Source organism: Phalacrocorax aristotelis, chromosome 13 (genome assembly GCF_949628215.1).
Source record: "Phalacrocorax aristotelis chromosome 13, bGulAri2.1, whole genome shotgun sequence".
Lineage (NCBI taxonomy): Eukaryota > Metazoa > Chordata > Aves > Suliformes > Phalacrocoracidae > Phalacrocorax > Phalacrocorax aristotelis.
This window is the reverse complement of record NC_134288.1, coordinates 12651996-12677527: the sequence shown is the minus strand read 5'-3', so window position 1 is coordinate 12677527 and position 25532 is coordinate 12651996. Positions and strand designations below refer to the sequence as shown.

Sequence of the window (25532 nt, the reverse complement as noted above, 5' to 3'; positions counted from 1 at the left end):
GGGAACAGAGCGGTCAGCACAGGGCCCTTTCCCGGGGCTTCTCTCACCTCCTTCCCCAGGACTGCAGGACACAGACCTTCACACCTCACGCTGTCTGGACCATTTGCCACGGGGATCTCGTAGTCGTGCGTGCAGACGTCGCACTGCTTCCCTGTCAGCCCGTTGGAGCAGGTGCACTCCCCGGTGCGCGGGTCGCAGGAGCCTCCTCTGCACTCACACTCTGCCGAGTTTAATAACAGGAAAACACCCAGGGCATCATTTTGTGCTGTTGCCACCCCGGTAGGAGGGGAAGGGGTTGTTATATTCCAGATGTGCGATTGCATCCCTGCTTATCCACATGCTACTGCTGGGGATTCTCCCTGTGCAAACCAACAACACCCACAGGAACCCAGAGAGCAGTCCGTTGTTTTCCACCTTCCACAATTCAATTAGCACACGTGCCACCAATGCCATGCCCCGCTTCTCCGCGCGTGGGACCCAACACCCGGGAAGCAGGACTCACTTGTACAGCCGCTCTCGCTGAAGCCCCAGTAGCCCGGGGCGCACTGCTGGCAGCGCAAGCCGCTGACGCCGGGCAGGCAGCTGCACTGGCCTGTCTGTGCGTGGCAGCTGCTCCCCACAGCGCCGACGTCGCAATCACACCTCCGGCAGCCAGAGCATCCCTCGAAGCCGTAGTACCCCTCCTAGGGAAAAGCAGAGCAGCGGGTGCTCTGTTCAGCAAGAAGGCATGCGTGCTTCCATCCTGGGGCAGGCTGAGGTGATGTGAGACCCTGGTCTTGCTTTCTAGGAGTGTTTCGACCACCACAAAACTCATATCAACATGGCAAAGACACGTAGCTGCAATAAGAGCCCAGACATACCACAGCACTGCCCTGCAAACCTGCTCTTGCCCTGTAACTCCCACACTACATGCATGCAGGGAAACAGGGTTTATTGCAGTTTCCCAAAGAGTACCACATTACTGCCCAGGCTGCAGCTGAACCCTGCCTCCATCACTTGCTGCCAGGTATTTAATAGGCTTTCGCCATTAATAGGCAGATCATGCAAATCCAGTCTTAACCACCTGGCTGCCAGCGCAGCTGCCAGCACCGCTCTGCTCACAGGCCTGGGGACAACACACTGGGGCCACCCGTCATCCCCGTGCCAAGGACAGGCACCGTCCCAGTACGCAGGCGGCCCTCACCTCGCAGCGGTCACAGTGCCGGCCCGTCACTCCAGTCTTGCAGAAGCACTGGCCGGTTTGCGGATGGCATGACTCTGTCCCACAAGGCGAGCAGTTGCACTCTGCCAGGGAAAAACACAACCAGTTATATGCCAAGCAGACTGCTCAGCCACTCACAAACCTTATTCCTGGCAGGGAATCCTATTTCTCCCATATCTATCACAGTCAGAGCTCCCGCCAACAACTCATTCCCGTGACACCTGCCCAGGGCAGACCCCCTTTTGTGAGCTGCAATTCGGCTGCTGCTCCTCACAGGTAGATGAGCAGGGCTGGGAGTGGGCTGTGCAAACCCACACTCCCAAGGGAGTGCCAGCGCTGCTGCTGCAGTAGCTGCTCGGGGCAAGGCTGTTTCAGCCTGGCTGTGGTTTGGCGGCTTGCATTCGGGGGTGGATTGGAAGTTATGGAGTTGTGATGCTGGAGGGCAGGTTTTTGGATTTGTTTTTTTTCTTATTATCATCTTTGGAGGATGCCTGCAATGTGTACAACTGAGCACATGACTCATCAGGGCAAGACACAGCCTGGCTAAGGTGCTAAAAACATCCACGGTCAGTCTGTCCATCTTCCCCCCCCGCCAGTGCTTGCTGCCTGCCCCACTCACGTGTGCAGTTCTTGGCTGCCACCGCATCCCCGTAGTAGCCGGGGGTGCAGACCTCACACCGTGCGCCAGCCGTGTGGTGCATGCACCCCGTGCAGGCGCCGGTCAGGGAGTCGCAGCTACTGAACAGCATGTTGGGATCTGTGTTCCCGCTGCAGTCACAGGGCTGGCACGAGCTGCCTATCACCAAGGGATTGCCGTAGTATCCTGGGGCACACCTGGAGAAATACAGCAAGTTAAAACACAGCCAGGCATTGGGGGGGATTGCCACAGCTCATGCCCACACCATGCCTGAGTCTTGTGCAATTATAACAGCACAAGCATCCAACACTTGTAACTGCTGCAACCCTCGGGGATCTCAAAGCACTTTGTGTTTTGCCTCACGATACCCCAGAAAGGTGCATTTATCACAGACTGCAAGTCAAGGCAAAGCACAGCTAAGTAATAGACCTGTGGCAACACAATAAATCAGCAGTGAAGACAGCAATAGGGCATTTGCAGGCTGAAAAGGATTGAAAGAAATCCTGCCAGTGCAAAGCACACTGGGGGCAGAGCCAACCATGTCCTTTGCAGTCTCTACTAGGACAACTTAACTTCTGCCACAGCAGTGGCTGCAGCGGACTTGGGTGTACATGGCCTCAGAAACATGGGTGCCATCACCCTTACCGCTCACAGTTGGGTCCAGTGTAGCCGGGCTTGCAGAGGCACTGTGTGTTGGATCCCTTGTGGACACAACCAACGGCAAAACTGAAACGACAAGGGGTAAACAGGAAGGTGCAGCTACCCCTGATGTGGCACCATCACTTGGCGTGGGCTGCTGGGACCTTGGCTGAGAGCCCATGGACTTGGTTTGGAGCCATGGACAAGGCTGGCATTGGGACACCTACCAGTGCCAAGCCAGTGCCCTGATGTGGCACAGCGTGGTTCCCAGTGGTTAAACAGTGAGGCCAAATAGACAATCCCATCCAAGGGTGCTTACTTGTTGGAGGCAACTGAAAGAGGGCACGGACATCCAACACACTGTAGGGGTTCTTCGGCAGAGTGGCTGCCCACGTAGCCATCCTTGCATCGCTCACAGTGGTCTCCCTCCGTGTTGTGCTGGCAGTTCTGCAAGGAAAAGGCAGGCTGCGGGCTCAGCACTGACTGCAAGAAATGGTGGGTTGTACAAAGAATTCCCCACCAGATGCTTCAGTCCTTCCTCTTTTCCACAACTTTCACCCTGTGCTGACCCTGAGCGGGGACCACCCCTGAAATGGCACATGCAGCTAATGCTCCAATTTAGGCACATTCCTGCCAGCTCAGTTAGCGTGCGAAAAGCTTTTTAAATCACATGCTACAGACCTTATAACTCAAAAATGTCATGCTGCTTCACTGTTTACTTACAAGGCATATCCCAGAGCCCGGCAGGCACTGATCCGAGTGGCCGTTGCAATGACACGGGATGCATTTTCCCAGAAAGAGCCCCTTGGTGTCCCTGTAGTAACCTGGAGCACATTCCTGAGGAGAGAGGAAAAGGCAGATCTGAAAAACAGTGCATGACAGAATTCCCACAGGGCTGTACTGATGGAGAAGAGATTAAAAGCAACAATGAAGACTTTTCAGTGCAGCTCCTTTCTGCTCCTTGTCAATAGGAGATAACTGGCCTATTCCAAGGTACTGCAATGCACTTAATTTTGGTCTACACTACCTTCCAAGAGGGCAGATGCAGCTAACGCACCTCTCCCAGGTGCAGTGTGTTGTGGTGGGAGGGGAGCCCGGCGGCTGCTGTGGGGGAGCCTGGGAGATGTTGTGCCTTTCTCCAGCACAACCTGAGCTGTAATTTCAACTGAAGCCCTCAGGGTCGGCTTGGAAGCTGGTACTCTGGTACCACTGCTTTACACAAATATTCAAACCCCGCGGCTGCCACCTGTACCAAGGGTGGCTGAGACCCAAAATGTGACTGTTTGACTCCCCTCTGCCTGGAGCAGCATGTCTGCTTTCACCCTTACCTGGCAGGAGTCCCCCTGGTAGTTAGCTGGGCAGAAGCACAGCTCCACGTTGCTGGCGCGGATGCCCGTAGCTGTATCTGTTGCTATCTCCAGGACCACACGGCGCAGAGACACGGAGGAAGAGAGCTGGGAGAAGAGTGCCCGGATCTGCAGCTGTTCCAGGTTTGCCAGCACCATCATGAGCTCCTCTCTAGACACAGGGTTGTGCGTCTCTGTGTGCCTGAAGTTACCCTAGTGGGAGAAGACCTGACATTACTGGCAGGAAGCACAGGCACCTGAACATCCACAGCCCAGCCTTCATTTCCCTGCTGCTGAGATGTCTCCCCTTTGCACAGGTCAAAGAGCCCCTGGATCTTCACAGACAGTTCTGCTGCAACAGGCAGCACCTAAAATACTGAGCTCAATGCAATTGCCCCTTCTGCCTACATGCTAGTCTTGTTCTTTCAGTAGCATCTGAGCACTTAACTTGGTACACACTTGCGTGTGCAAACTCACCTCCACCAGCTGCACCTGGCCTTCATGTACCTCCCCTGGGGAAGGGTAGGTGCCTTCCAGAAACATGATGCTCATCTGATTTCCCTGGGAAAAGCAAGGAAGGTGTCAGTCATCACCTCATCCTGCTCATGAATTAGCAGGGGGCACCAGGGAATTTCTCAGGCTGCACCTTCAGGATCACGTCTGGGCGGGACTCCATGGGAATGAACACGTCACCCCTCCGTGGGTCAGAGTGAAGCTCGTAGCGCAGGTGCCCACCATAGGAGGAAACCTAAGGGAGAGCCAAACTGCATGTGTCCACACCCCTGAGCTGGGTCAGAGCTTTCCATGTTCAACTCAGAGCATGAGCAGTGCCTGCACGTCAGTGGGCATGCTGCTTGCTGGCACACGGGTTGGTGGGGTCAGGGGTATGCATGCCTGCTGGTCCAGCTGCCACTGTGCTCTTACCCGGTCCCCGAGGTAGTTGCTGGGTGCGACCCAGTAGAGCTCCTGGTAGGCATCCAGGAGGTTCTTGAGATCGGCGTGGAGGAGCTGCTCCCGCAGGTTCAGAGTCGTTGGCACCTCCTGGCGGTCACTGCTCAGCAAGAGCCACCCGTTCATGTCAACGAACTGGGGGGGGAAGAGCAACTGTAGGTCTCCTGGTGGAGCTACAGAATGTATTTGGGTGCTGATGCTTCACAAGAGCAAGTCCCAGAGCAGCAGAAAGGCTAATAACAAGCTTACAACCTCACATGCATCCTAATGAAGCCACTGGAAAGCTGAGCACCACCCCTGCCTCCTGCCTGGCACAGTGCCCCCACACTACAACTTTCCACATTGTGAGACCCCAGAGGCCAGGAAAAGGGGCACACGGAGACAAAGATAACCATCCTCACAGTGTATCTTCCAGAGGGGTAGGATTAACGCAGAACAGAGACCCGAGGGCAGCATGGAGCCAGGCAGATGGGAACACAGCTGAACTGCAGGCTCTGGTGGTCCCCGGCCGCTCTCACCTCAGCTCGGTGCTTCTCAGCGCTGCGGCAGCGATCGGTCGCACCAAAGCAGAAACACTTGGTGCAGCCCTTGGGGTTGCTGGCATCCAAAGAAAACGTCCCCAGGCGGCACTGGTCACACCTTGGACCCTCCACATTTTCCTGGAAGAGAAGCAAAGCTCAACAGCGTCAGCAGCTCCTCACTAGACCTTAGTGGAGGACAGAGACAACCATACAAGCGATCAAAGCACAATGATGTGACGATTAAGCAGTCCCTGAACAGGTTTGCTTGCATATCACCCATCAAAGATTAAATTCACCCGGAGAAAGCACCTGTGAGCCCTGCAAAGGGGCTGGAGCAGGTAGCTCAACGGCAGTTTAGGTTACTCTGCTGTCACACAGAAGCAGGAGGAGTTGACAGGGCTGACAGCTCTACCTGCAATGGGCTCTGACATGGGGCTGGACTCAGACTTCCTGTCTCCCCAGTGACAGCCCGAAGTAGGCCTTCATGGCCAGGAAAGATGGGGAGAAGGAATCTTTCGGGGTGCTCTGAACCCACCATCACATGGGGCGGGCTGGCTGCAGCTCAGCACACAGGCATTCTCCTTCTCAAGCTCTGCTCCCTCCCAGCGTGCCAGACACCCAGAGCCCCCCAGGCTGAACCAGCTGTATTGCCAGAGCAGGAGAGCTGAGCCAAGCAGAAACACACCGTGTGAAGGCATTGGAGGACTGACCTTGCAGTGACACTGCCCTGTGACCGGGTCGCACACGCTTGCTTCAGTGCCAGCCTGGTGGCAGTCACACCGCTGGCAGTTGGGGTAGTGGTAGAAGCCCGGGGCGCAGAGGTCACACTGTCGCCCTATGATATTGGGCTTGCACCTGGGTGGGATGCAAGAGCCGCAGCATGAGAAACCTCTGCCTTGTGCTGCTGTGCAGGGAGCAGCTGGGCTTTCAGAGCTTCACCCACACTGGCAGAGACACAGTGCTGACGAGGATTTCCCCACCCTGCATGTTTCCTCCCTGCAACCTCCTGTTGAGTCCCACCACTCCAGCAGGGACCAGGGATGCTGCCACACATGCCCTGCACTGGGACAGGGCTCCCTCACCTGCACTGCCCACTGTCCACATCGCAGCCCGGCTCTGTCAGCTCCTGCACGCCGGGCCGAGAGCAATTGCAGTCCTCGCAGCCGATGAGGGGGTGGCAGCCGAAGGTCTGGGGCTCGCAGACAACGCACTCTGGCTTCAGGGTGTGCGGAGGGCAGATGCACTGACCTGTCACTTCGTCGCAGAGACGTGTCCCACAGTCGCAGGCTGGAAGAGGCAGAAAAGGGGCTGTGTTTGGGGGAGCAAGACCCATGCAGCCCAAGCAGGGCATGAGGCAATGGATGCAGAGCTCAACTGCTCTGTGGGCAGCTGGGCTGTTTCCATTTAAGTGGAGCCATTACAGGTCTGGAAAATGCAGCTATTTCCCAAATCAACCTCAGGCCTGTAAGAGGCAAAACATAAAGTGCTGGGAAAGAGACAGGACAACTCACGCCTGCAGCTGGGGAAGCCCCAGTAGCCGGTGGCACAGCGGGAGCACTCTCGCCCGATGACGTTGGACTTGCAGGGACACTGCCCGCCGAAGGGCTCGCACTGGCTGCCCCGTGCCCCTGCCTCGTGGCACCGGCAGGGCTGTGCCCCGTTGTTGTAGAAGAGGGAGAGCGAGATGGCAGAGTCACGGCAGAACCTCGACGATGTGCTGGGGCTGCAAGGGGAATGCAGGATGAATCTCTGTGCTGCACACACCCACAGCCTTCCCACCACCCCAAAACCCAGCAGGATCTCCTGCAGCAACATGTACTGACTTAGTGGAAGGATCAACCCTGTGACACCGAGATCCCCCAAATACTCTCGGGTGTGGTCATTAGACAAAAAAGCTTTAACAGATCCCTCCCCTGCCACACACAGGGCCCACGAAGGGAAGGGGTTTTTGCTCCCTGAGGAGTATGCAGCCTGCAGACAGCAGAGCAGCCACCCAAAACCAAGGGTCTCACTTGATGTAGAAGCTGTTGATGCCACAGCTGCTGATGAAATCATAGGACTTGTCCAGGGGCTCCTCCTGCAGGTACTGAGAGCTGTAGCTGTCTTCAGGCACCACAAGGATGTAATCCTGTGAAGCAAGGACAAGATGGGTGAGCCAGGTTCCTTAGCCGAGCCAGACAGATGCAGTCACTCAAAAGTCCAGACGCGTCAACTTCTCATCAGCTCATCCCTTGCTGGGATAGAACATAACACACAACGTGTCCAAGTACTTGAAAGACCAGGAATGCCTCTCTACTGGGGTCTGTCCATCAGGGACCATCTACTCTAATGCTCCATGTGAGAAGTGGTCCAAATTCACTGGAGTAAAAAAATGCAGGATGCCCCAAACAGGCAGCACGGGTTGTGCTTCAGCACAAAGGCAGGCAGTCACTGTCATCTCAAACTCCTGGACATGAAGCCATTTGGGTTCCAATTCTGTCTTACAGCGATTTATCAAAATTTTGATCAAACTTCTAGTCCTGTTGCTTGAGAATAACAAGGGCTACCTGCTCCCATGATGAGATCTGCCTGGACAAACAATGCTATGCAGGTGCAAAATATTGCTGGGGCAGGAATAAGGCTTATTCTGGATTATCACAAGCTACCTATGCAAAGCAACAGCTTCCAAATCTGCCTTGCTTTGGTATCAAAACCACATAGTGAAGAGTAACTGTCATATACAGATTCTGCGTCTGAGAATTCTGTCCTCATTTCTACACCACTAAGGTTGGAGAATGCAACTTTCTAGCATAGTTCAGAAACTGAATGATGGTGGGAAACATTCCTGTAGTCACACAGTGACAAAAATCCCCAAGGACAAACTCCAGCCCTGCCGGAGCCTGGTCCAGCATGCCCTGGGAGCTTCCCGGAGACAGGCTCACCAGCCACAGCTGCTTGCCCTCTGGCACTCGAACAATGACAGTCAGATCATTGTCGGTAACATCCAGGATAATCTGGTCCTCAGAAACTACCAGGCTTCGGCACCCATAGCCATGTGGGCAGAAAGTAGCATTGGTCTGACCTGAAAAGACAACAAATATATTGGTTCCGCATTTCCCTTGCAGTTCCCATCACACCCTCCCAGTTTGGAAGAGATGAGTCAGTCTCACTTCATCTTTGCACTCCTTGGAGAACCCGCAGTTAGCCTCTGGCATGAAAAACTTTCCAGGGCTTCTGCCTACCAGCAGCTTCCCCCAGGTCCCCACTCTTCTCACCTTGCCAGATACGGCCACCGTTGATTAACACTTCCACGGGGAAGGTGGGATGGTTGGGCTGGTAGTAGTGTAGGATGAAAGCATAGCGTCCCAGCGTCTGGATCCGGCTGTTAAACACAACGGCAGCCTGGCCCAAAACAGGAGAACAAAGAGACAAAAGCCCACATCTTACAGCTGCACTCAGAGCTGAGATACTTTTCATTATTGCACAATTTTCTGCTCTTATTGCACAGCTGTCAGGCCTTGAGACTTTCGGTGAATCAATCCCCCCCGTCTCCACACTCCCCCCTCTAATGGTGCTACCTGCAAAGCTTCTCCTGTGAGCCCAGAGAACCAAGCAGGGTTGGATGGAACTAAGACAGGAATGTCCACAGGAATTACAGGTTCAGGGGTAAGTTTAAAGTCCTGATCAAATTCTGAAAATGCTAAATTTCTAATTGCTAAAGCTACTGAATAGAGCGGGAAGACTTCTCTGCGCCCCAGGTGCCTGGTGTCACAGCACCAGCAAACCAGTGCAACCCGTACCCCTGCCACTACCTGCGGTGGTTGCAGGAGGATGAGCTCTGCAGTGGGGTCCACTGCTGTGGGAGGCCGAGGTGCAGGCTCCACCGGGACCCCAGCAGGAACCACGTGGACCGCCTGAGCCAGGGGGACATCAGGAGTGATGGGCAGAGCCTGGCCGCCCTCCAAAATGATTGAATGAGAAAGCTTCAGGAACCTCGAGGGAACACAGGAGCTGCTGCAAGGCAAGGAGAAAACAGGATGTAACGATCTCCAACAAAGAAAGAAAGAGGCTACGGGGTCATGGCAGCAGAAGCACACCCTATAACACCTGGCTGATTATGAGGCATGCCTGCTGAGGGAGAGCTTTCTACAAGGACCTCTCGGGCTCCGGGACACAGGCTCAGCAGGAGAACTGGGACTTTGCACAGGCTAATTCCTGTGAAAGTATTGATTCAAAGCAGTGTCAGGAATTGGATACAGAGAGTGTCTCTCGCTGTGTGTGAGTAAGCACAGGAAAGGCTATTCAGGATGACACTTAAGTGCCTGCCACAGGAGGCAGCGTGGTGTTCAGGTAAAGGACAGCAGCCTGACTTCCAGTCCTTACTCCATTGCTGCCTGTTCGGTGGACATGGGCAAGGTGCTTCACCTCAGCCACAGGTTTCTTCCTGGGTCTAGAACTGAAAAGGCCCCAAACCTCAGGGAAGTGGGGGAAGCAATTGCTTCTGGGAACAGCCACATTCATGTTAAAACCCTGGGGGACCTGAGACTCTTACCTGTTGGATGAGAACGTGCCGTGGACACTGATGCAATGTACCTTCGGCTCAATGAACTCCATGGTGAACTGTGCAGCAGGTATGAGGTACACTTTGTGCTGCCGCACATGAAAGAGAGAGATGCCTGGTTACATGACAGCCACTGCCATGGGGACCCTACAGCAGTTTTTGTGCCCACCAGCAATCAAGACTGACCACACTAAGGACCTCCTCATCAGACATGTCAGCTAATGCGTGGCAAGTCACACCTCTGCTTACTGTCCCTTCTTCCTTGGCACAACCCTAAGGCATTTAGAAGCTCCACATAGTTACAGGATTGTTCTATCATTGGCTAAGCAACTTTGAATGCCTTCAAGGTAAAATAGAAATAAGCACTGCCACACTGCTGCAGAGCTCCCTCTGCAAAGAGCAAAAACTTCTCCCCATCTTCTCCAAAATCCCAGCCCCAAGATCTACTTCAAAACACACCACTGACCACGTTCTCCACCTTGGGCTGCTCATGACATAGACTAAGACCTAGTATTCAGTCCAAACAGGACTACGAAACCCTACTACATGCTAGGTACTGCTCCTGCCTCTCCTCCCCGCAACCTGCAAACAGAGTTGCCCTCGCAGGGAGCCTTACCAAGAAGAAGTCAGCCAGATCAGAGGTGAACCGAATGGTAGCCTCTGAGGTAAGTTCAAACTGTGCCACGCGGCTCTGGGAATCTACAGCAATCCCTCGACAAAGGAAACTGTAAGAGAAACACAGATTTTGAAGCCAGCTTTGAGCCAGGTCATGACCCATTTCTTGTCTTGCCAGCTATAGGTCCTGAAGATATTTATACAAAGTCCCTGTAAATCTTTTGATGCTTTTTCTGGCAAGTTATAAGAGTAAAATTTCCCAAGGACACCCCAGACATTTATTTCCTATCTCAAAGGTTGCAGTCTGAAGTCAGACACTTTTACAGTAAGGCACAGGGTTTGACCTGCACCAACAGCTTCAATAAGCCTGCCCACAGGCCATTCCCTAAATCAGGACCCCTACCAATGTACCCAGCTGTAAACGGGAGCAAGAGAGTACCCCCTGGAAGAGGCATTAAAGGACTACGTTGGCACAGGTAGTGTGACAGGGATGCCACGTATTTCCCAGTGATGGACAGTCACTAGAATCCAAGTCCAGTTAGAGTGAGTTTGGATATACATAGCTTAGATATACAACGCTGAGGCATTGCTTTGTTGATGTGATAAAGCAGAAAAAGCTCAGCTGAGAGGGCCTGTCCTTGCCCTGCCAGAGGAGGACCAAACCCTTTCTCTGTCTCAGAGCTGACCATACCTGTAGACACATGGGTAGAAGATGAATGTGGCCTGCTGCATGGCTAGGTGCGGTGAGCTCACAGCAATGCCCACCATCTGCAAAGCATTGCTGTTGGCATACTCCACCACCAGCACGTACTTCCCAGGCTGGGCAATAGGCAGGGAGAGCTGGACGTCCACCTGGAGGACAGAGACAGCTGAGTGAGGGTCTCCTGTCCCACTCCCCAGAGCGGGCGTGTTCACGGTGCCCATGCTACAAACCAGCCTCCTCTGCAGCCGAGGGGACAATGGCCCAAGTCTTACCATACGTGCCCTTGCAAGCGAGACTGCTTTTGGGTGCCTTGAACAACAGGGCATGCAAGCACAGAGCCGCAAGACTGACAGGGCAACAATGGGCTGTACATTGATGCAAAGCCCTTCTGCTAACCTTGCCCAGGTGTATGTAAAGCACCAGACGGTGGGAGCAGAGGGAAAAGAGCCGCAGTGCCCATGTGAGGGATGAAAGAGAAGTGCCACTCACATCACTGCCGCTGCACATCGCCATCCGGGGATGGGAGGGGCTGAGCTGCTCTGTGGGACACACTCTGGGTAACCGGTTGTCCAGCCTGCACACTGCGTCCACCCCTGATGCAGCAGGGAAGCCGTCCACAGACAGGTACTTATACAAGAGGCAGCTAAAAACATTAAGAAAAAAAATTGTGAAGCATGGTTGTTACATCACGACTGTTAGAATCAAGAACACCGACACAGCCTGATCCCAGCAAGATTTGCAAAAGGCTTTCATCCAACATGAAGGCTCTGCTGACCAAAGGATCACCTCTGGTTAATGCGGAGCAAGAGATTCTGTATTATAGGACCCATGATGGCAGTAACAACAAAAAGCTTCTCCCCTTGCAATGTGCTTTATCCTGGGGATCGCTCCTATAGCGGAGGGGACAACTGGTGTCCAGAGCCCAACCAGCCGTCCTGCCAAGACGAACAGATCGGTCCTGGGCAGAGCAAGCAGATGCACTGAGATGCTCTAAGCATAACCAGACTCTGCCCATTCATTTTAAACAGTCCAGCAAGACCTAACTCATTGTAGCCATTTTCCAGGGCTGTTGACTAGCATACAACCCAGCGCTGGGAACCCAGCAGGGAGGGCTATGGCCTTACTGGATGAGTTGGCCCTCTAGGGTCCATAAAAACACACAGACTGACTGTGCTATGGATGAGGAGATTTATGCATTGGCTTTCTAGGACAGCACAGGTTCAGCTGACTTTATCAGAAGTGCTTTACAGTTTTATTGCATCCAGACCCTCACAATGTGGACTGTATACATTTCTTAACCCCAGGCCAAGAGGACCTGAGTAGGTCCCACACAGAACAAAGACATGGAGGTCCTTACTTCTGGGTGGCTTGTTCTGGGGCTGGTTGGTAGGTACATGGCTCCGTGACCTTTAGCTGCAGTATTGGAGCTTCATAGTATGAGCTGGGTAGCAAAACCAGATAGTCCTAGAAGGAGAGATGGGAGAGTTGGTTATGTTCAGGACACTTGCCCCCAGGGAGCTGCTGAGGCCCCCTGTGGTGGATGGACCATGGGGGCTGGTCCTTACCAGCAGCACACCCTCTGCTTCAACAACCAGAGACCAGGTGTTGGGGTTGAGTACGAAGGGCTCCCCAAAGCTGTTCTGGGGGACGGTGACAAAGGCTGGCTCTGTGCTGGGAGCAAAGACAATCTGCTTGGTCTGCTCTGTACCTGGAGTGGGAGGGATGAGAGGCTGTGAAGGGAATGGGATGGAGAACCTGAGGCTGCAAATAGGAAGCTACACTCAGGGAAGCAGCTCTGTAGTGCAGCGGGGAGTCCTGGGATCCTGCGCTTTCAGCACTGCCTTAGCAGATGCACCACAATCCCACACTGTCCCGTAACAGAGACATTCACTCTGAATCTGCTCAATAGCTTATGGGAGAAAAAAAACAAAATCACTGCAATCCTTAATGTTAATCCACAGCTCTCACAGCGTGCTCTGCATCCCCAGACTGCAAAGCACAGTGTGTGACATGCCAAGGAGTGTTTTGCCAGCTAGAGAAGGAAGGAACTCATTTGTGAAGAATTTATTCCAAGACAGACAAAAAGAATCGCCCAGATGCTTTCTTCCTGAGGGATATGCTGACCCCAGCTCCACAGGTGAGACACCTGTCTTCTGGCAAACTCTCAAAACCCCAAGTTGTGCTCCTGTCTTTCTTGCCAGCCACAGACCTGAGATTTAGACATTAATTTTAACAGACAGGACAGAACAGGTTTAAGGCCTGATCCTGCTGCTGTTGAACAGCTCCTTGGCTCAGCTGACACAGCCCCATAACCTTCCAATTCAATAACTTTGGGTGCAATAATGATACAGCACCTAGAAGCAGACTGTCTGCCTGTGTAGCAGTCTCAGGAGCGTTTTGAAGAGCATGGGTGAGAGGGATTCACCAAGTATGGCTGCATGGCGAGCAGATGAGATGAAGTGGGGAATGCAGCACGCTGACTATCCTGGTGTGGTACATGGACATCAAGGCATAATGCAGAGGGCCAGAAGCTAAAGCAAGGGCTTGTGCACCATCCCATGTGTGTTAGCTCTGCGACACGCCTGGCATCAGCTGAGGCTGAGCCCTCGCTTCCTCACACGGGAAGCAGAGGTGAGGATGAAAGGAATAAAGAGGTGTCCCTGAACAGGCAATGGGGTACATTTCTTGACAAGCTGAAGTTTTGTGTCCCTTTGAGATGATACACAACTCAAACTGAGATGGTTTCTGGAGGTGGGGTGGGAGAAACAGGTCTGCACATCATATACTCGGAAAAGGCTTCCCTTCTTGCAAACCACATCTTCCAACCTATCTTCTTTCCAGGCTGCTTGTCCTTTACCATGTGAAGCCCATTCCACCTGGGCAGAAGGTGGCTCAGCACTGCTGGAGCTGATCTGGTCTATCAAGGAAGCTGCCCTCCCAGATCCCATTGCTGGTGAGTCAGTCTGGAAGCTTGCTTTCAGCACTAGGAAAATCAAGTGTTGCTTCTGAGCAAGGAGGGAAGCACCACATAAGGCAAATGAGCTCTGCTGCTGGACAGGACAGATTAAATACTTCCTGACCTTTGGTGGATCCTAAAGCATGAGCACGGCTCATGCTGCTGTTGTCTTTCTGCTGCTTAATATGACTGGCCATAAAAATAACCAGCTATTTTTCCCCTTTAAAAAAACCTGGAAAAATAATATCTTGGCATTTCAAACCTTGCATATCACATCAAAGGCAAAACACCTTCTATGTCAATTCAAGACAGAAGAGAGAACTTCACACACTGATAAATTAGGTAGCTGGTGTCGACAGCCTTCTGCTGTGCACATATGGTCTGGAGGAAGAACTTCAGCAGGACGATGTGGCCGTAGCGTCAGAAGGGGCAAAATCAATCAGCCAACCACCCTCTAGAGCACTTGCATGGCCTCAGGTCTGTCCCCATGCAGTCTTGCTCATATTGATTCCAAGAATATTTGTTGTCCAGGTCTCTAGGCTTGTTCATCCACCTTTTGGTGGCTTTTCTTCTTCTCCAGCAGCTCATGGCTTGATGAGAAGACATTGCACCAGAGCGCAATGCTTGTATAACACGTGCAATCCCACACCGCTTCCAAACCCCACACCATGGGCAAAGCCAGCAGCCTGGTTTGGGAGGAGTGCAAGGCAAGGGCAGGACTGCCAGATGAAGGAACCTGCGAAATAACACCATATCCAGCTGCCAAAGTTTTGATCCAGTTCCCAGCATTTGGCCCATTCTGGCTTTGTAGAAGCTCAGCTCAGTTCTGCCTGGGGCACCAGGGTGATCTTGTCCCATGCCGGAAAGGTTGTATAGAATCGTACAACAGCCTTATCTCACACCAGCGTAGCTGGTAACAATCCTCAGCACGCAGCTCCAGGACTGGGGGCCAGCTTGCTGCTGCTTTGTTAAATAAAGGGGGCTGCAAACTCACATCAGCCTTTCAACTGGAAGGGCAGGACTAATGGATAAAGCCATATGGAAGTGTCTTCTGGAAAGGATGATGCAGAAGGTTGCCTGGGATGGGGAGGAGGTGGCGATGGTGCAGGGGAGCAGAGCAGTCTGGGATCCTTACCTCTCCTTCGTGGCTGATAAGCTGTAATTTTGCCATACACTGTGGCCCCTCCTGAATTAATATACCTCAGGATGACATGGAACAGATAGAGCTCTGCTTCCTTCACGTCTACAGTGACTCTGATTTTATTCTGCAAAAAGCAAAAAAGCACACGGGGCACATATCACTGGGGGGCCAGCTCCTGACCTCCCACCTGCTCTGCGGGAGAGCCCTACCTGCCTGCCTGCCTGCCTGCCTCTCTTTCCCCTCCCTTGCCATCCCATGGCACAGCTCTTTCCAGCCACCTGAGATGGGCACACTTGGGATGGGCACACCTGGGACGGGCACACCTGGGGCAGGAGAAGGGGCAGAGGAGCAGGATCGCAGCGTGGGATGCTCTGAGTTAGTCTAGAAGTGAAAAATGCACTTACAGTTGCCACAAACATTAAACTTCCCTTCCTCAACGACCGAGACCCTCCCTTCCACACTGGCGGGCCCCCGGCTGACGTAGCGGAAGACGAGGCGGAAGAGGTCGGGGGAGGTCACATTGAGAGTCACCACTACCTTGGGCTGGTGGGAGAGAGAAAGGGGAGAGAAGCAGAGCACACCTTCAATTACCTCCACCGCTGACAGCTACCAGGCCAAGCGCAGCCGCTCGGCTCACTGCTCCCAAAGCAACATGCCACAGCGGAAGGAGGAGACAAGCACACCGGCTCTGCTGCACGGTCACGGCACGGGCGCCTCGCAACGCCGTCCCTTTTGGGGCCGGCCGCCGAGGGAGCAACCTGCCTGCGGGAAGGGGGTGGAAAGGCTCTGCCCACATCTGGAAGATGCTGTGGCACAGCAGGCTGGTTCGGCTATCCTGGGGCATACGCCACACCACAGGAAAGGTTTTAAGAAGTTCTTGCTTTTGTTATCGGCATGTTGCTTTTGGGCTTAGCGTGCCGTAACCAGCCAGCAGGTACCAAACGCTGAAGCATCTGCCCTTCTGCTTACAGGGCTCTGCCCAGATGCCTACAGAGAAGGCTGTAAATGGAGCTGGCGCCTCATCCCCAGGAACCTGCAGCACTAAGGACTAGTGGTGTTAATGGCATGTGCCACTGATGGGTGCACCGGCCCCCTGCCTGCCAGATGTTCAGGAAGACTCCAGTTAAGCAGATGCTTAAGTCCTATCCATTTCAAAGAAACCTAAGCACCTGCTTAAATACCCTCCTGCCTACACTACAAAAGTTGGGGTCTGTCCAGGGAGACTCCTAATGAGGGCTCTGTGTTCCTCAAAGCTCCCGTTACACAAATCTTCCCACTGGAGAGCAAAGTGGAAGGATCTTGCAGAGATGAAACTACAGGTGAGACCTGCCAGCAGAAAGCCATGTGCTAGCCTTTCTGTCAAGGCCTATTTCTATTTCAAATGCCAACACTGGATGCAAAACAAAAGCCTTGAACATGAGCTCCATCCTTAAGCTTTACAGCTGGGGTTTTCTCAAGGGACGCTACAGGAGTTAGTTGCTCAGCTCCTTACCTACAAATTCAATGGGAAATGGCTAACACATTGGCTCCTTCTGTTATTTTATCTAAGCATGACAAAATGAAGAAAACTGAAAGTACTCGCACCAGGATAAGGAATATCTTACATGGGACAAGACTGTCAGAGAATTGCTGCCCTGCACCCCATCCCCAAACACCCGCACACAGGCAACACTTCTGCAGGGGCCATGCAGAAGAAGAATCCACCGAGGAAAAAAAACGGTCAACAGATGAAATAGCTTAACTTCTAGGGCTTAGGCAACTCCAGGTTAGTGTAAACCATCGTTACAGCAAACCATCTAACAGCAAGAACACAGGCAGAACGGTAACAAGAGGTCCAAGCTGAACACGGCAGCTAAGGAGGAGCTAATTTATTTTTGGAAGGGGGAGGGAAGGTTATGCAGACAGCTGCAGGAAAGAGCAGAGTCAGATGAAATAGCCGCAAGGAAACCCAGAGACAGTGTTTACAGACATCCCTGTAAGTAATCACCAAGCTACCACCTTTGTCTAACCAGATTAGGATGTCAGGGGATTCCCAATTTAGGATCTTACCCCTCATCAGTCTATGCCATCCCCAGCACTACAGGAAATATCTGCACAAACAGACTATATATACACTGTGCTGTTTATGTTGGCCATCATGTGACTTTGGGGGTTTGAGAAGCACTTGGGGTGAAAGATGTGTGCCAAAAGCACGTCAGTCCTCCACTGGCTGCATCCTCCCCTAGGGGAGCCGGGCTGGGATGGTGACACCAGGCGTACCTGGATGGAGGACATCTGTGCGTATCCTCGCCAGCTGAAGCCCTCAAACTCCAGGGGGTTGTAGCCGAACCGCACGGCCCGGCCGGCCGGTGTGGTGCCTTCCTCCAGCTCGAATTTCAAGTGGTGAAGGTCAGGGAAATAATGGTCCCGTGCGGGTCTGGGGAAGAGAGGGAGCACCGTTACCTGCCGGGCTAACTGGAGGGAGAGGCAAGAGGACACCTCCGCCAGGCACGCGGCTGATGTGGCAGCAGCCCAGACGATGAGGTCCCCATCCTCGTGGTGGCCGAGGACACCATTCCCGAGGGAGTCAACAGAAGGCGCAGCACCCCAAGGTGCATCTCCCACTGGCAGCTTACTGGGTGCAGGTGGGGCCGCGTGTGCTCTGCCGGCAGCGACAGGCTCCGCTCCGTTCGTCGCAGGATGGCCCCAGGGACCCGCCGACATCGCACTGGCAGCCTGCGGGCAGGAAGCGCCTGTTTACATTCCTGCCACACTAACGAGCTCCTGGTCACTAATCAAAGGCACACCCCAGTGGGCGAGGAGGCTGGGGCCGCTATTTTTATTCCATTGTATCCTTTTTCATATTGGCCCCGACCCCATTTGGATCAGCTCCTCTTCCACCTCAGCGATGAGCTATTTCCAGACGACTGACGGCTGCGGGAGGAACAAGGTCTGCAAACCCTCATGGCTGGGCGCCGCAGCCCTGCCGCCAGCAGCAGCCTTGTTCCCTCTTCCCAGCCCTGCCAGGACCACGTGGGCTGGCTGAGTGCGGCCGGATCTCATCTTTCCCTGCTTCCCATAGGCATGATGGAGAGCAGCCAACCCCACATGTCCATGCCCACTTGCTCCCAACAGGAGGAAGGGATAAAGCCTGCAAGGGCATGGCCAGTGGTTAAAACATAATGGTTTCTGGCACCCAAGGGGGCACCTTTCCTCGTCTTTCATTCCCCAGTCTGATGGACCCGTGCCCAACAGCGGCAAAAGCATGAACTCAGGTCTCCAGATCTGCAGCAAGACCCAGGCCCTGCTCTGGGCCATGGTGTGGTCAAAAGCAAGAGGTGGGACTTCTCCTGCCCCTTCTTTCCAAGGCCAACAGTCAGTTGGTATGTGCAGAGCCACTTGCTCCAGGGTCAGCTCTCGTGGGCCCCCTCCTTCACCCAACACATCATGAAGGGAGCTCACCTTGGCAGCCAAAGTAATTTGCGTTCTCCATATTGAAGTAGCCGTCTTTGCACGCTGAGCAGAACTGGCCGCAGATGTTTGGTTTGCAGAAACACTGCCCATTGCCCTAGGAGAGAAGCAGGCATGGAAGCTCATTCCCACCGGTCGCTCACCATGGTGAAGCCATTTCTCAGTTATTTGGGTCCTAGTGTGAGACACTGGAGAAGCATCTTGAGTTTCATGCTCTACACTGCTTCCTGTGCGTGGGTGGGCCAGATAAGGGCCAGATAGATTAAATTACCCAACAGTGCAGGCAAACAAAAATCCAGGCATCCTGGGCCTGACCCAGAAATATTTAGGTGCCTAATTTATGACAGGTCTTAATCCTATGTTCTCATGCAAGCCCAGATTGTGGTGCAACCTTTGAGAGTTCAGCGTCAGGACAGGCCTCTCCAGCAGCTGCTGGGAGAGATGCAGCTGAAACACTCCCAGCACAGCACACGCTCAGAGGTGCCTGGAGGCAGAGAGGAGCAAACCCACCTGCTGGCACTCTGCAATTCCACTGATGGTGCCCTTGGTATCACACTTGCAGCCTGGAGAGAGACAGATGAACAAGACAGAAGATTAATCAGCCCCTGAGAAGCAGCCTGATGGGGGACAGCACCCACCACACCAGAGGATACCGGCTGGGATAAGAGGAGCTGGGAACTGGTCAAGTAGAGGGTAGTGCTGCACAAGGGCTCTCTTTTCATTTTGGACAGTTGCTCTTGAGGACAAAACTACCGAAGATGTTTGCCTTCTCTGCACATTTGGCCATGAAAAGTACGCAAACTCTGCATGGAGGGCTGAGAATGATACAACTCATTGCACAAGCCCTGTGTTTCATCCCAAGCAGAACCCTTTAGGCTCTAGTCTTTTCCTTCTTCAAGTGGAGGTTACCCAGACCACGCCAGCTTTAACATGTCACTTCAGGGTGAAGAAGGAAGGAAGGCTATCATGTCCATCCAGCGGTGATGGTCCCCACTGGCTTGCGTTTGGGTCTTGCACCATTACAGCATGGAGGGAAGTTTTTGGGGTTGTGCAAATGCCACTTCCTTACTCGTGCAGCCGTAGGGGTTCTCTGGAGTCAGGTTCCAGTATAAGGGCTTGCATCTGTCACAAGCTGGGCCTTCAACGTACGCCCGACATGCACAGGAGCCCTGGAGAAAGGGAGGGGGAGGAAAGAGCAGGTGAGAATTCGCAGCACTGTGGCTGAACGTGCCGTCTGCTACTCTGGTGTGGGCAATGGCTTTCAGGCTGCGCTTAAGGAAGGACGTGGGCCAAAGCGACTAAAAGGAGATCACAGAAGAATGACCTGCAGAGGCTGGCAGGTTCATTTGATACTCACCGGGGCCAGTGAGGGATCTGCAGTCACCAACCCTGCTGGGTTACAGGAGCCCACTAGAAAAGAGAGGCACAAGGAGGGATTTATAAAGAGATAGCTCACACCCCAGCTGTTCCTAAAGGGGGTTATTTCTTCCCTTGAAAAGCTCTTGGGGGATCACAAGCCCATTCCAACCCAGACTATTCCATGACCAGCATGGCACCACTATGTCCCAAGACACCAGAGTGCCCCCCATCAGGGAGGAGAAGGTGGCTACCTTCGCAGTGCGGAAATCCATAGGCACCCGGCACGCAGCTATCGCAGCGCAGTCCTGTCACTTTGGGTCGGCAGCTGCACTGCCCTGTCTCCTGGTCGCAGGTGCTGTGCAGAGAGCCCTCCCGGGAGCACTGGCAGGCTGCAAAAGAGGGGAGAGCAACTGCTGGAGCTGCAGGGCACAGGGGCTCCTGCATTCAAGGCTTCCCACCACCAATCTCTTTTGTCTTCCTGACCTTCACCACCATCAGATAGCCAGAGACATGGGTTATAAATAACATACACACTCATTCTTTGCTTTTGGTTAAAAACACCCCATCTTTCATGAAAAACAATAGAAGCTGCAATGTTTACCATACCTGTTCACATACATTTACTGGGGGTTGGGGGGAGGAGAAGTTCTGGTTAAGGAAATGGAGAGCATGTAATCTCATCCCCAAAAGTCAGCAACCAGTGACAGATCAGACCCTACAAAAGCCCATTTGCACCCAAACACCTAAAGGCAGCGTTCAGCCATCAGGGTCTGCCCTGCGGACATCGCGCAGTCAGCAGGCCAACAACACCCACGACACTGCCAGCAGCCAAGGGCAATGGCTCTGTGGCTTGCTGCACGACCTGCCTCCTGCGAACGCACACAGAGATCCTGCTGCTCTATCGCAGGAAAGGTCAGCAAGCTGCCAGGGAGCTGCCCATGCCCTCCTTGCCCAGCCAGCCCTCCTCAAATCCCTGCCAAAGGGGACGTTTTAGGCTGACACCCCAGCCTGGCTGACAGCAAAACATTGTTCATAAAACAACCGATTTTAAAAAAAAAATAAATGTGGTTTTCCACTTCTTTACTTCTTTCCTTGCTGTGGCTCCTCTACAGCTCTGCAATTTGGACACTGCTTTATGAGACAAAAAAAAATAAATAAAAGGAGTGACTACTGAACTCCTGTGAGACCATTTCATCTATGCCTCCAGCCTCTTCAAAGACATACTGCCGGCATCAACATTTGCGAGCAGCACTCTGCCAGCTGGCCACGGCTCAGGCGTCTACATTCAGTATGGTGCAAGAGGGTGATGATGCTCTTTTGTTGCTTCAGGGAAATTGTATCACAGATTATTTTTTAATGAGCAGTAAATTTTTGCTGTGAGACATAAGAGTACATCTGGCTTCCAGTCGGACTGCCGATGGGGAGGGAGATGAGGACACTCTGCCCAGAGCTGGGGAGGGCTGTTCAGAGCATTTGGGGCCACAGGCACCTGCCACAGGCATTGCTCAGCCCTGGCACCAGCAGCGATGCACAGTGCCCAGGGAAGTGGATGCAAAGCTCTCACCGTGTCAGCAGACGCCTTGAATTTGGGGCTGACATGAAATCCCAAATCCTGATCCTTGTTGCTCACCCTGCTGTACAACTGTACTCCTGCCTGTTTCAGCACACTTGCTCCTCCTGTGCATTGGCATGAACCAAGGTGGAGTAAGCCCTGAAGAGCCTGGATGTGTCATGTGAGCCACATCAGAGCACCTCATGGCACCAGGGTATAACCTCAACATGTGGTTTGAGACTTTGCTTACCCCACTCAGAGCCCTGCTCTCTCTGGCTGCAGGCACTCAAGTCTGAGGCCAGGCAGATGCAATTCAGCACGTTTATGTGCATCTGCACACAATGCTTTTGGAGAGAGAGTCTGAACCACAGCTGCTCCCCAGGTCATACTCTGTAGCTTTGTTACTTAATAGGTTGCTGGATTAGAGGCCGTGCATCCAGTCTGGGTTTTATTTCCAGATAGAGCAGGCAGACCCAAGCTCCTGCTGTTAGTGACAGTGAACGAACTGGGGGACGCAAACCGCACGGCCTTTGGAGAAGCATTTCTTCAAGATGTTTACTCATTATAGAGCATGACTGTCAGATGAGATAGCCAGGTGAACTGTGCACTGGAAATTGATTCCTGCTGCAAGAGCCAACTATATTCATATACAACCTTGGGAGACGGGTTATGGAAAGGAAAACCATCACAAAGCCAGTATCAGCAGCTATTCCCTTCCCTGAGATCTGACAGTGGTTACTCACGTGTGCAGCTGGGGTACCCATAAAAGCCCAGGGCACACTGGTTGCAGGTGTGTCCCACAAAATTTGCGTGGCATCGGCACTGGCCAGCTGGGCTGCAGTTGTTGTCCACCGCACCCCGGGAATCGCAGGAGCAAGCTGTAAGAGCAGGACACTCAATAGTCTGATGAAATGTGTGATCCGTGGCCAAGCGCTGCTGGTCTGAATTGTCATTCAGCCCCACGGGAATTAGCCATTTCCATCAGAACTAAATTAATTTCTTAATCCCCTGGAGAGAGAGGGAATATTTTCAGCTATAGTCATGGCCATACCAGGAAAAAGCCACTGAGGGTTTTTTACAGCCCATTGAATGTTCCTCAGCAGTTTAGTAGGTTAATGCACTAGAAAGACACAAAAAAAGGCATAAGCTGAGAAACCAGGTCACAGCAGGGTTGTGATGAGGAAGTGTGACTGATAAAAATGGCTTTGTCTTCCAGGCTTTGGTATGATCCATGACCTCCAGAACAAGCCTGCCAAATTCACAGTGCAAACCACATGGGGTTTGATTTTGTGAAACACCAACGCCTTGCAAAAATAGGCATGCTTTTCAGAAGGTGACAGACCAGCAGAAACTGAACATTAATGTTCTTACCGTAGCAGTGAGGGTAGGAGTGGTGCTCAGGACTGCACTGCTCGCACCGCGGCCCAGCAAACTCGGGTCTGCAGAAACACCTCCCAGCGGAGTCGCAGCCTCCCGGCAGCATCCCGACCACGCTGCAACCACATACTGCAACAGAGAGAAACCATTTGGCCTGTGCTGGGAGCAGGAGGTAAAGCTCATGGTGATATGGGTTTTTTTTTCTGAGGTTCTCAGATGAGCATTTGGGTCCTGCTATAAGTGTTCAAACTGTCAGTCCCAGCCCTTTGCATATATCCTCCAAAACACCCACAAAACAACTTCCCAGTCCTCCTTCAAAACCCTGCCAAAAGACTCTGGCTTTGTTCATGCCCACCCAGGCCCAAGGGAGGACAGATACGCACGCTGGCACAGGGGGTAGTTGAAGTAGCCGGGAGCGCACTGGTCACACAAGTGCCCTTCAAATCCTGTTCGACACAGGCATTGCCCTGTCTCGCTGTCACAGGTGCCGTCATACTGACCGGGGCCGGAGCACTGGCAGGCTGGAAAGCAACAAGGGCACTAGTAAATAAACAGCTCCTTAGTCGTTTCTCTTCCTAGGAATGGAACCAGAGTGCCTTTTCCTCTGGGGTAGAAATGCAGTTGCTGGAGAAACCATGGGGGACACAGCTGACAGCAAACACGCCTAGCCCATAGCTCACATCCATAGGGGATTTCTCAAGAGCCCCCCCCCAGGCTGGGAGGATGCTGGAGGGTTAGGGCTGGGTGGAAAATACCAGCTAAAGTCATGGGAATCTGTCACTTGGAAGTTGGGCTGGAGAATTCCTCCTCCCCAACATGAGCGGAGGATGGGGAGAGGCGTGCTCCTCCCCAGCAGGGAGGCGAGCAGGGCAAGCTTGGGGTCGCTAACCCCGAGTCACTCACGCTGGCAGCTGGGTCCGTAGTGGCCTGGAGAGCACTGGTCACAGTGTGTTCCCTGGAAGTTGGGTTTGCACACACACATCCCCACCCGAGGGTCTTTGCGACAGGCGTTGCCTTCTGTCCCACCGGCATAGCAATCGCAGTCTGGAGTGGGGACACACAACACATGGCTGTCAGTTGATCTCTGCTGCTGGGCAGAGGTCCCATAAGGACAGGGAAGGAGTTGCCATGAGAGGCAACAGCTCGAGCATTTGCCTCCTAATAACCTTCCTACCAGATGCAAAAGTTTTAACCAAACCCTGCTCAGGTGACAAGCACACCTGGCTCTCGGGATTACAGGGCGGCTGGGAGACCTCAGCATCACGCAGATGCGCAAGGTGCTGGAGAGGCAGTGGGGCAATGCCCAGGGCAGACGAACGCGGCTTGCACAAGCCCAGACGTGCAGCACTGCCCAAGAGCTGTGTGGGGATAACCAAAGCTTTCGGCTAACCAGGGTGGGGTTTGGGGTTTCTCTCTGGTCACCCCATGCTCAGATCTATCCGAGACCTTCCTGCTGCCAGGGCAGGCAGGTGCTCCGGGCCAGCAGCGCTGAGGCCCTTGGCCAGCCCTGCCTTCACTGACGGCAGCAGTGCGGGGTGCTGGGCTGGGAGAGAGAAGGGCAAAAATCATCCAAGAACCAGAGGGAGGGGGAGGTTGGGAAATGAGAAGGGAAGTGAGAAATTCCAGCTCAGGAAATAAAAACCTGTCTGGAAGATACAGAGTTTAAAATATCAGAAGGAAGGAAAAGGTTATCTGGAGCTCACTGGGGAGCATGAGACAGGGGAGGACCCGGTGAGAAGAGAGGTGGGGAAAAAAAGGCACAAGGGAGGAGATGAACCAAGAAGAGTGAGCATCAGAGAAGAGGGAGGCGGAGGGGAGCAGGAATGAGGGCATGGGTGAGCTTTCAAAAGAACAGAGAAAGCAACACAGAGTGAGCGGCCACTTGTGCACGCTTCCCAGGCACCTGCAGCCGTGCCACCCGCAGCTTTGTGCGGAGGGGGCCATCGGCACGGACCCGCTGTGCTGTCCATCACATGGAAAATGCACAGCATGCAGGTGTGGCAGAAGGACAGCTTTGTAGCTAAACCCAGAGGCTGAGATTTAGAAGAACCCAGCTCAGGTTCCAGCTCAGCTACAGCCCCTCTGTAGTCTTGGGATGTTCCTTAAAGGGAGGTCAGGAGGGACCCCAGAAAAAAGCATACAATCATGTGGTTACTCTGGGCTAGTGTTTCCCTGTCTATAAAAAGGGGATCATAAACCTTCCTTTCCCCCACCCCTCTGCCGCCTCCTCTCCCAGAACCACTCTGTGTCAGGGCTGCCTCTTACAACATATGTGCCCAGTAAGCTGAAGACCTCATCTTGCATTGGTTGGTGAGATATAAGGGCAATAATACTATGGTGATTGCCAAAGCAGCAAGGAAAATAGCACTGCTTACTTATTATCTGTCCTGCAGGGAGCACTTGTTCTCCAGTATCGTTGTGAGTGAAAGCTGGAATGGCTGGGCAGAGAAAGAGACATTGTACAGGTCATCACATAGGCTCAAAGAAATCCTGTGGGGATATCAATGGGTTGACAATCCCAAAGCTGAACAGGCTGGATGAAAA

At 53.3% G+C, this 25532-nt stretch overlaps 1 protein-coding gene across 2 annotated transcripts in view; it reads right to left on the bottom strand.

Annotated features, from left to right (window-relative positions):
* The window catches only part of LAMA5 (laminin subunit alpha 5), a 95970-nt gene that overhangs the window by 14543 nt on the left and 55895 nt on the right, over positions 1-25532 (bottom strand). The window contains exons 11-48 of one of the 2 annotated variants that reach the window (XM_075108726.1): positions 25364-25426; positions 23892-24032; positions 23372-23509; positions 22983-23117; positions 22355-22489; positions 20311-20448; positions 20058-20110; positions 19770-19869; positions 19211-19263; positions 18692-18797; positions 17866-17965; positions 17510-17666; positions 15655-15793; positions 12719-12861; positions 12511-12617; positions 11643-11796; positions 11142-11302; positions 10452-10560; positions 9827-9924; positions 9087-9288; positions 8550-8676; positions 8217-8356; positions 7308-7423; positions 6807-7018; positions 6378-6582; positions 6006-6150; positions 5293-5433; positions 4748-4909; positions 4470-4571; positions 4301-4384; positions 3806-4036; positions 3201-3314; positions 2797-2924; positions 2484-2564; positions 1821-2035; positions 1184-1284; positions 503-683; positions 77-220 (exon numbers count right to left, since the gene is read on the bottom strand). In XM_075108726.1, coding sequence (XP_074964827.1) covers positions 77-220; positions 503-683; positions 1184-1284; positions 1821-2035; positions 2484-2564; positions 2797-2924; positions 3201-3314; positions 3806-4036; positions 4301-4384; positions 4470-4571; positions 4748-4909; positions 5293-5433; positions 6006-6150; positions 6378-6582; positions 6807-7018; positions 7308-7423; positions 8217-8356; positions 8550-8676; positions 9087-9288; positions 9827-9924; positions 10452-10560; positions 11142-11302; positions 11643-11796; positions 12511-12617; positions 12719-12861; positions 15655-15793; positions 17510-17666; positions 17866-17965; positions 18692-18797; positions 19211-19263; positions 19770-19869; positions 20058-20110; positions 20311-20448; positions 22355-22489; positions 22983-23117; positions 23372-23509; positions 23892-24032; positions 25364-25426 — 5061 coding nt within the window. Of the gene's footprint in view, positions 1-76; positions 221-502; positions 684-1183; positions 1285-1820; positions 2036-2483; positions 2565-2796; positions 2925-3200; positions 3315-3805; positions 4037-4300; positions 4385-4469; positions 4572-4747; positions 4910-5292; positions 5434-6005; positions 6151-6377; positions 6583-6806; positions 7019-7307; positions 7424-8216; positions 8357-8549; positions 8677-9086; positions 9289-9826; positions 9925-10451; positions 10561-11141; positions 11303-11642; positions 11797-12510; positions 12618-12718; positions 12862-15244; positions 15375-15654; positions 15794-17509; positions 17667-17865; positions 17966-18691; positions 18798-19210; positions 19264-19769; positions 19870-20057; positions 20111-20310; positions 20449-22354; positions 22490-22982; positions 23118-23371; positions 23510-23891; positions 24033-25363; positions 25427-25532 lie in introns of both variants that reach the window. The other variant, XM_075108727.1, reaches the window with a different exon arrangement.